The following is a 9,737-nucleotide window of genomic DNA, read 5'->3' on the forward strand; positions in this document are numbered from 1 at the left end:
GTGGAGAAGAGGCTTTGACCTGTGACCTTTGACCCGGCGTCCGCTCCAGGTGTCCCGGATCCCGTTCTACGCAAATGCGAGCTCCGGGTTCCCGCGCACCAGCGACCCGTGCAAGCCTGGGTCGAGTCCCTGCGGGGCTATGAGCAGGAACGCGTGGGGTTGACCGACCTGCACCCCGATGTTTTCGCCACAGCGCCCAGGTGAGCCGAGGGCCGCCAGAGAAGGGGGGGGGGTCTGGGGGGCCGGTTCCTGCATTCAAGAATCTGCAGGACCTGGGATCGCAGTCTGTCGCTTTGAGACTCAGTTTCCCTACCTGGCACAGGAGTTAGGGTGATGGCTGTTCCTGCCACTGGATCGGGTGTGGTGGTTTGCCCCTGCAATCCCAGCGCCCTGGAGGCTGAGGCAGGTGGATCCAGAATTTGAGACCAGCCTGGGCCTCCAAAGTGAGAAACAGCCGGGCGCCAGTGGCTCACGCCTGTCATCCTAGCTACTCGGGAGGCTGAGATCTGGTGATTGCGGTTCAAAGCCAGCCTGGGCAGGAAAGTCCGTAAGACTCTGATCTCCTATGAACCACTAGAAAAGCGGAAGTGGCGCTGTGGCTCAAGTGTCTTAGAGTGCTCGCCTTGAGCCGAATTGCTGAGGGACAGCGCCCAGACCCAGAGTTCAAGTCCCATGACCAAAAAAAAAAGAGAGAGAGAGAGAGAGAAACAGCCTCAAAAGACCAAACCAAGTAGGTGCCAAGGTGAGAAGGCTGTAATTGTAGCTTCTTGAAAAGTTGGGATTAGGAAGATCTTGAAGCTCAAGGCCAGCTCTGGCAAAAAAAAAAAAAAAGGCTTGAGAAACCCCATCTCAATAGAAAAAGCTAAGTATAGTGGGGCATGTCTGTCATCCCAATTATAGCAGGAAGTGTAAGTAGGAGAATGGAAGTCTAGGCCAATGCAGTCAAAATTATGACCATCTGACAGTAAAAGGGGCTGAGGATAGGCACCTGTGGCTCAGGCCTGTAATCCTGGCTCCTCAGAAGGCTGAGGTCAGAGGAGCACGGTTTGAAAGCAGCCTGGGTGGGAAAGTTGGTGAGATTCTTACCCTCAATTTACCACCAGAAAACCAGAAGTGGCACTGTGGCTGAAAGTGGTAGAGCATCAGCCAAGTTTAGAAAGGTTGTAGTAAGCATGAGCCACTGGCACCAGCTCATCTTTGTAGTTTTCTCTCCCCACTTTGGAGGTCGGATCTCTTTACCTAGTCTCCAGCTCCTGAGCTCAAGTGATCCTCCCCCCTCAGCCTCTCGAGGGCGGGGACTACAGGCTTGTGCCACCATGCCCTGATGGACCCACCTTGGAGGGGCCCCGTGGGCTGCGGGTGGTGTGAGCTGGTGGAGATGGCAGACCCCCTAAGGCCCTGAGGTTGCAGGGGGAGGTTTTTTTATTTTTTCATTTATTTTTTTATTGGGCTTGAACTCAAGGCCACAGCGCCACTTCCACTTTTCCGGTGGTTCACTGGAGATAAGAGTCCCACAGACTTTCCTGCCCAGGTTACTTGCTGGCTTTGAACCATGATCCTCAGATCTCAGCCTCCTGAGTAGCTAGGATGACAGGCGTGAGCTACCAGTGTCTGGCTTGTGGGCCGGTTTTAAGTGGGTGAACTTCTCATGCCTCCTGCTCATTCCCAGATTGGACATCCTGTATCAGGTTGCTGTGTGGCAGAGGAACTTCAAGAGAATTGTGAGTGTCTTGGGAGAAGCGGGTGGCAGGGAGTGCTCTGGGAGAACTGGGGGGCCACTGGGAGAGGTGAACGCATGTCACCACGCTGTCTCTGTCTGTGTACAGCTGCAGACGGATGTCTGAGTGTGCACCTCACAGCTCCCAGGAGTGGGGCCAGCTCGAACATAAAGGGGAGAGCATGTGCAATAGTCCTGTGGCAGGGGGCAGCATGAAGCAGGCCCTGCCTGGCTTTCTAGTATAGGCACAGACCGATTTCTCCCTGTCCCTCCCCCATGGGAGCTACGCTGCTCCCACAAGCAGCTGCCTGGCTCACCCGCTTCCCCTGGGCCTGATTTTTCCCTTGGTCGTCGACCTTATGAAGCTGACCCCTCCTGGCTTCGCCACCACAGAGCTATGCAAAGACCAAGACAAGGGCGGAGGTGCGAGGCGGGGGCCGCAAGCCCTGGAAACAGAAAGGCAGCGGGCGAGCCCGGCACGGCAGCATCCGCTCCCCCATCTGGAGAGGAGGTGAGTGGGCAGTGCCCCGCACTTCAGAGCTTTCTAGAGCCCAGCTTCCTCTCAAATTCCTAATCCTGTGGTCTCTGCCTCCCGAGTGCTGGGGATTATAAGTGTGCACCACTGCACTTGGCTTTTCTAGTGTTCAGGCTGGTCTTGAACTCCTGGGCCCAAGCAACTCTCCTAGCCCATCCTCCCAGGTGCCAGCACCACCAGCCCCTCTGGGGCTGCTGAGGCAGATTTCTGACCTTGCTGGTGCTCCTCTGACCCCACAGGAGGCATCGCCCACGGCCCCCGGGGCCCCACGAGCTACTACTACATGCTGCCCATGAAGGTCCGGGCTCTGGGCCTCAGGGTGGCCTTGACGGTGAAGCTGAGCCAGGTGGGTGAGGTGGTCAGGAGCCCCAGCACTGGCGGGGGGGGGGGGCAGTGCAGCTGTGGACTGGGTTCGTGTGACCCTTCCTTCCGCAGGATGACCTGCACGTGGTGGACTCACTGGAGCTGCCCACCTCGGACCCCCAGTACCTGACGGAGCTGGCCCGCTACCGCCGCTGGGGGGACTCCGTGCTCCTGGTGGACTTGTAAGGGGGGAGGTCCCCTGGGATTTGGGGTGGGGGGGTCACCCAAGCCTGGCCTCCACGCCCCCCGGGCCTCACCTCCTGGCCTCCTGTTGCAGGACTCACGAGGGGATGCCCCAGAACATCGTGGAGGCCACCTCCAAGCTCAAGACCTTCGACCTGGTCCCGGCTGTGGGTGAGCATGGCCGGGGGGGTGGGGGGGTCTCCAAAAGCCGGGTGTAATTCCAGCTGCAGCTGCCTGGGAGGCGGAGGCAGGAGGTGTGGCTCTGCCCCTGCCTAGCGGGTGCTACAGAAATGCCTGGCCTCCTCCCTCTGCTGTCACCAGAGGGCAGCCCCAGGCCCTCGGCTTCCACCAGGGAGGGGTGGAGCGGGCTGCCGATTTGCCCTGCCCCTTCTCTGCTACTCTGGCTGACTGGCCACGCCCGCCATAACCACGCCCAACACTGTCCCCACCCATTCATTGCCAGGGTAGGTCTGCTTCCCACTGTGGGCGGGGCTGTCTGGCTTTGCCTTGCCTGGCCACGCCCCCACCACTGCCACGCCCTCTCCTGCCTAGCCTGGTCCAGGAATGGGTTGGGGGCCCTGTCTGGCCACGCCCACCTTGATCTTGCCTCTCCACTGCAGGGGCAGCTGTGTGGGGCTGCAGATGAGGCTGACCGGCTTGGCCTTGCCCTGGCCACGCCCCCATCCTAACCACGCCCCTCCCCGTTCAGGCCTGAATGTGTACAGCATGCTCAAGCACCAGACCCTGGTGCTCACGCTGCCCACCATCGCCTTCCTGGAGGACAAGCTGCTTTGGCAGGACTCGCGCTACACGCCGCTCTACCCCTTCCGCCTGCCCTACAGCGACTTCCCCTGACGCCGCCTTGCCGCCCTCCTGCCTTCCCCGGGCTGACCCGGCCCAGCCAGGGCCCCGGGCCTCCACGCTGGGCCGAGAGCCCCGAGAGCCAGCTGCTCTCCCTGCGCATTAAATCCGGGTTGAAGCCTGGCGAGGGTACACACACCTGTAATCCTAGCTATTCAGGAGGGAGACATCTGAGCATCGCTGTTCAAAGCCAGCCAAGTCCGTGAGACTCCAATCACCAATTAGCCAACAAAAAGCTGAAAGTAGAGCTCTGGCTCAAGTGGTAGAGCACCAGCCTTGATGATGGAAAAAGCTGGAGGCCAGGGAACACAGGCTCCCCGCAGCGTCGAATGACCCCACTGGGGCTCGGTCTCCTTGAGTGGGGCCGCTGAGCACACCCGCACCGCTGCAGGGCTGCAGTCTGCTCTGATGGCATCTCCAGGCCGTTTGTGGAACGTGTCCCAGCTGTCAGAACCAGGCCTGGGTCTCTGCACAGTCTCCATCTAGGCATTGTCACCACACGTGGCTCCGGGCCAGCCCTGGTCACCAGCTCCCCGAAGAACAGACCAGAAAAGCCACTATCTCTGGTCTCCTGGGAAACAAGCAGATAAACATCTTCATACTAAATCAGTATCCCGCTGCCTTCTTGTCTTTCAGTGTTAGGGATGGAACCCAGGGCTTTTGCACATGCTAAGCAAGTGCTCTACCACTGAGCCACACCCCGCCTCTCACATCCTCGTTCTTTTTTTTGGAGGGAGGGGGCTTGAACTCTGGGCCTGGGCGCTGTTCCTCAGCTCTTCAGTTCAAGGCTAGCACTCTACCGCTTGAGCCACAGTGCCACTTCTGGTTTTCTGAGAGGTTTATTGGAGTTAAGAGTCTCAAGAACTTTCCTGCCCAGGCTGGCTTTGAACCGCCATCCTCAGATCTCAGCCTCCTGAGTAGCTAGGATTATAGCCGTCAGCCACTGGTGCCTGGCTTCAGATTCTAAATCTTGAGTCTACTGACATTTGCCTGCTGAGTAAAAAGAAAAAAAATTGTATGTTGAAGTAGTTGTACAAATTAATTTCAATTCCACATGTCAGTTTTAACAGTTATTACTGTTTGTCGTGGGCTTGAACTTGGCCTGGGGGCTGTCCCTGAGCTTTTATGCTCAAGGTTAGCGCTCTACCACTTTCAGCCACAGCTCTACTTTGGTTTTCTGGTGGTTCATTGGAGAGAAGAGTCTCACAGACTTTCCCACCTAGACTGGCTTCAAGCCACGATCCTCAGATCTCAGCCTCCTGAGTAGCTGGGATTACAGGTGTGAGCCAGGTGCGAGGCTTTCATCCAGTTTTTAAAACAGCCACATCAGACAGGATTTCTTTGAAAACCAGCTAGGCCAGGCACAGTGGTATGCCAGCATCATAGGAGGCTGAGGCCAGAGGATCCCATGAACTTAGGGAGTTTGGGATCCGCCAGACTACAGCACAAGAACTCACCTGTTCAAATAAATTGAGAAGCCAGGCGCTGGTGGCTCACGCCTGTCATCCTAGCTACTCAGGAGGCTGAGATCTGAGGATCGCGGTTCAAAGCCAGCCAAGGCAGGAAAGTCCGTGAGACTCTGATCTCCAATAAACCAACAAAAAACCAGAAGTGGCGCTGTGGCTCAAGCTGTAAAGCCCTTGCCTTGAGCTGAAGAGCTGAGGGACAGTGCCCAGGCCCAGAGTTCAAGCCCCACAACTGACAATAAGTTGAGAAATGAAGCTGGCTTGGGGTAGCCGCCATGGTGACCGCTGCCTGGCCCTGGGCCCTGGGGCTAGAGGCCTCCCCCTGGACTGCGGGCTTGCTTCCAGCACTCAGAGTTAACTCAAACAGCAAGGTCACGGGAATAGCCGCAGCTGGGTGGAGCGGGGGGTCCAGGGACCGCTGAACCTTCTGGGCCCCCGAGGCCCTACAAGCTGGAGAAGTCACCAGTCGAGTCACCGCTACATGCACAGACATATTGTCAAGCACATGAGAACTTTCAGGAAACCTGAGTCCTGCCCACACAGACTTCCTAAGAATGTGTTGTAACTCATTTCTCTACACTGGAGCTCTCCTCCCCAGCTCCGCCGGCCGCCCTGCCCAGAGTATCAAGGAATGGATGGCATGTCCAGAAGGCGCTTTCTAATCTTGACATGGAACCGGGCACTATGTGTCATGCCTGTAGTTCCAGCTACAGGGAGAAGGAAGCTGAGATAAAGGAGGATTATGTGAGCCCAGGAGTTCCAGTTTGAACAACATAGTGACCCTGCTTGAATAATTATTGGGCAACCACAAGACCCTGGGTTCCCAGCCCCAGCATCACAGAAGAAAGCAATTATGGGATATATGTAGGGCTCTGATACAGCAGACGGGTGACAGGTTCCCTGTAATATATAGAACGAGCAGGTGTAACAGGTGGCTCACACCTGTAATCATAGCTACTCAGGAGGCTGCGAGCTGACAATCAGGGTTCGAAGCCACCTGGGCAGGAAAGCCCATGAGTCTAGCTCCAATAAACTACCCCGAAAAAGCCAGAAGTGGTGTTGTGGCTCAAGTGGTAGAACAATAGTCTTGAGCAAAAGAAGCTCAGGACAGTGCCCCGGCCCTGAGTTCAAGCCCCAGAACCTACTAAAAAATAAGACTAGTACCACCCACTGGGTTTAGATGGCAGGCCTGGGTCTCCGGTCGACAAGGCTACAGGTCTAAGTTGGGCATTGGCAAAGTTGGTTCTCGGAGGGGAAAAAAAACCACACTTCTCCCCTCTGGCGTTTTGCTGACAATCATTTTGTTGTTGTTCTACCTTAGCACATTTGCAGCCTCCACCCCAGGCCTTGAACTTGGAGCCTGGGAGCTGGCCCTTAGCTCTTCACTTTCCTACCTAAGCTGGCTTTGAACCGTGATCCTTAGAGCTCAGCTCCCTGAGTAGCTAGGATTATAGGTGTGAGCCGCTGGCACCCAGCTCTCCAGCTCTTTTGTATGCTGGTCACTTTGAGAGGGTCATCCTCCTATTTTACACTTCCTGGGTAGCTGAGGTGATGTTGGTGCCACCACACCCAGCTACTGTTGAGATGGAATCTCGGATTTTTCTGCCCAGGGCTGATCTCAAACCTTGATCCTCCAGATCTCAGCTGTCCAGGTAGCTAAGATGACAGACGTGAGCAAGGGGTAGCCAGCTTGTTTCTTTTGAGCATGAGGCTCTGGGTTCCATCCCCAACATAACTGAAGAAAGCAAGCTGGGCTGGTTGGCTCACACGTGTAATCGCAGCCTCTCCTGAGGCTCAAGATCAAAAGCTGGAGGCCAGCGTGAGGAACGCGTCCTGGCGGGTGGAAGCAGCCTTCGCCCTGGGCCTCGCTGTCCTAGAGGTCTTCTGTAACAGGCTCCCAGATGAACCAATCAGCAACAGCCCTGGCTTTCTCCAACAGCCTCACCCCTCCCCTCTTCCAGCCCCTACACCATGGGGTCTACAGGAGATGAGATGTAAAGACAAGGAGAAATGCAACAAATGAGATCCAAAAAATGTCAGCAAGTCCCGAGTTCAGTACCGGGAATAACGAGGCTTATACTGGGCGCTGTGGTGCACATTTGTAATCCCTGCGCTGCGGAGACCAAGGCAAGAAGATGGAGAATTTGAGGCCAGGCCTGGGCTTCAACTCTTCCCCCCCCACACACACAAAGAACACCCAGGCTCAAATGACTCCTGCCTGTAATCCCTGCTACGCAGGAGGCTGAGAGCTGAGGATCGCGGTTCAAAGCCAGCCCGGGCAGGAGAGACCGTGAGACTCCTATCTCCAATAAACCACCAGAAAACGGGAAGTGGCGCTGTGGCTCAAGTGGTCAAGCACTAGCCTTGCTGAAGAGCTGAGGGCCAGCTCCCAGGCCCTGAGTTCAAGCCCCACAACTGACCAAAACTGAGTGGAAGAGCGTTCTAGGTATGGGGAGCTGTGAGGCGTCCCTGAGTGTGGGAGAAAAGAGCAGTGATTGCTGGGGCCTGAAGTGAGCCCGGCCTGCGGCGGCCTGAGCGACCTGCGACTGCCTGGCACCAGGGAGGAAGCCTTGCCCTTCCTCCAGGCCGCAGCCTGGGCCTGGGCAGTGCGCCTGGGAGATGCTCCCCTGCTCAGCCTGCTCCTCATTACCATCCCCCCTCAGGAAGGGGCCTGCCAGGGGCTCAGATCTCCAACCAACACCCCCAACTTTTTTGGGGGGGGGTCAGTTGTGTGGCTTGAACTCTGGGCCTGGGCGCTGTCCCTCAGCTCTTCAGCTCAACGCGAGCACTTTACCACTTGAGCCACAGCGCCACTTCCAGCTTTTTCTGTTTTCCTGTGGAACTGAGGAATCCAACCCAGGGTTTCACGCATGCTAGGCAAACACTCAAGCACTGAGCCACCTGCCCAGACTCAGGTCACATTGTTAACTCTCCCAGAATAACCTAAAACGTCCATTCATTAGCTAGGTGCTTGGTGGCTCCGGGCTGGCGCGTCATCCCAGTGACTCAGGAGGCTGAGATCCGAGGATCATGATTTGAGGACAATCTGGGCACCAAAGTGTACTGGAGACTCTTTATCTCTAATGAGCCACTCAGGAACAGGACGTGGAGCCGTGGTAGAGCGCTGGCCCCCGCGGAAGAGCTCAGGGGCAGCGCCCAGGCCGTGAGTTCAAGCCCCAGGACACACACACGCGCGCACACACACACACACACACACACACTCAAGCCTGGGTCCCCAGCTCAGCGCGCAGCTGCAGGTCCACGGCACGGCCGCGCGGGGGCGCCGGCGCGCCGCGCGGGAACCGGGAAAGGGACGAAGAACCCGAGCTGGAGAGAACCTTCCGCCCCCTTTGGGGGGCCGGGGGCGGCCGGGGGGGGGTCAGGGCTTTCCGGACCCCGCCGGGAGCGGGCAGGTCCCTCATTTCTCCCTGTGACTCTGCGCCAGGCCATTCCGGGGCAGGGATGCAGTTCCCCGCCCCGGGCCCCCCAAGACACGAAGATCCCCGTGGAAATTCCTTCGGAACAGCCTGGGCGGCAGGGCGGCGGTGACCCCAGGAAGGCGCGCGCGTCCCGGCCCTCCCTCCCCGCCCCTCCCTTCCCGTGCTGCGCCGCGACCTCCCTGGCCCCTCCGCGGTCTCCATGGCGACCGCGCCGGCCGCGCACAACAGGAAGCCTCAGACCCGGCGCCCCGCGGCCCCCCAGCCCCGACCATGAGCTCCAGGGGCCCAGCCGCACACCCCGCCCGAGGGCTGCCTCAGTTTCCCCGCAGGTGGCATTCCCAGCGCCCTCCCTCCTTCCTCGGGGGCCCAGGACTCAGCGGTGCCTCAGTTTCCCCGGAGGACCGGGGGCAGCAGCAGCGGGGTCCCACGCCACGCGACCGCGGGACTTCCTCTTTTCCCTCCTCTCCCCCCCACTCTCGAGACGCCCCCCTCCCCGCGCCCAGAACCGAAAGCGGAAGCGGGGGGTGCGGGGGGGGCGGGAGGCGGACGCCGGGCCCGGGGGGGGGGGGGGGGTGCAGGTGTCCGGACCTGCTCGCCTCGCTTCTCTGGAAGTCTCCGAGTCACCTGGGCGGGGAGGGAAGGGGCGCAGCGCCAAGCGATGGCGGGGGGGGGGTCTGCACCCCGAAAGACGAACCCCGTGTGCGCGTGTGCGTGCAAGGGGTGGGGCGTGTGCAGGGGGTGGGGCGTGTGCAGGGGGTGGGGCGTGCCATCCAGACTGGGTTCAGATCTCTTCAAAGCCAGCCTCAGTTTACCCTCCCGCGCAATGGACGCGGGGGACAGTTGGGGTGCAGGGGGCGGCGACAATGTCCGAGGCCGGCCGGGGGGGTCAGGGTGAAGCCTGGGGGGCCGGGGTCCCGCCCCCTCCGCTCCGGGTGCACGCCCCCCGCCCCCCCCATTGCTTCAGTTGGGAAATTCCGGGGCTGCGCGGGGCTGCGCGGGGCGGGACCCCCCCCGGTCCCCCCCCCGGCCGACCGGGCCGCTCTCCCCATCCGGAAATGCCGGAACCCACGTTCCGGGGGGGAAGGCGGGAGGTTTCCGGGAAAGCGGCGGGACCGCCCTTTGGCCCGTGGGGCTGCCGGCTATAAAGGCGGGCGCGCGCGGCCCCGCCGCGG

General features: G+C 59.3%; 1 protein-coding gene across 1 annotated transcript; it reads left to right on the forward strand.

The window, feature by feature from the left end:
* Positions 1-18: 18 nt before the first annotated feature.
* Mrpl4 (mitochondrial ribosomal protein L4) lies at positions 19-3,850 on the forward strand (the record flags this gene model as incomplete). The annotated part of the gene is made up of 7 exons (XM_013033934.1): positions 19-200; positions 1,670-1,721; positions 2,111-2,228; positions 2,492-2,598; positions 2,688-2,797; positions 2,893-2,969; positions 3,508-3,850. Coding segments are annotated over 7 exons (792 nt in total), but the record flags the coding sequence as incomplete, so codon positions are not given.
* Between the last annotated feature and the right edge of the window lie 5,887 nt (positions 3,851-9,737).

The sequence above is a fragment of the Dipodomys ordii genome, unplaced genomic scaffold (assembly GCF_000151885.1).
Source record: "Dipodomys ordii isolate 6190 unplaced genomic scaffold, Dord_2.0 Scaffold180, whole genome shotgun sequence".
NCBI classification, from domain to species: domain Eukaryota; kingdom Metazoa; phylum Chordata; class Mammalia; order Rodentia; family Heteromyidae; genus Dipodomys; species Dipodomys ordii.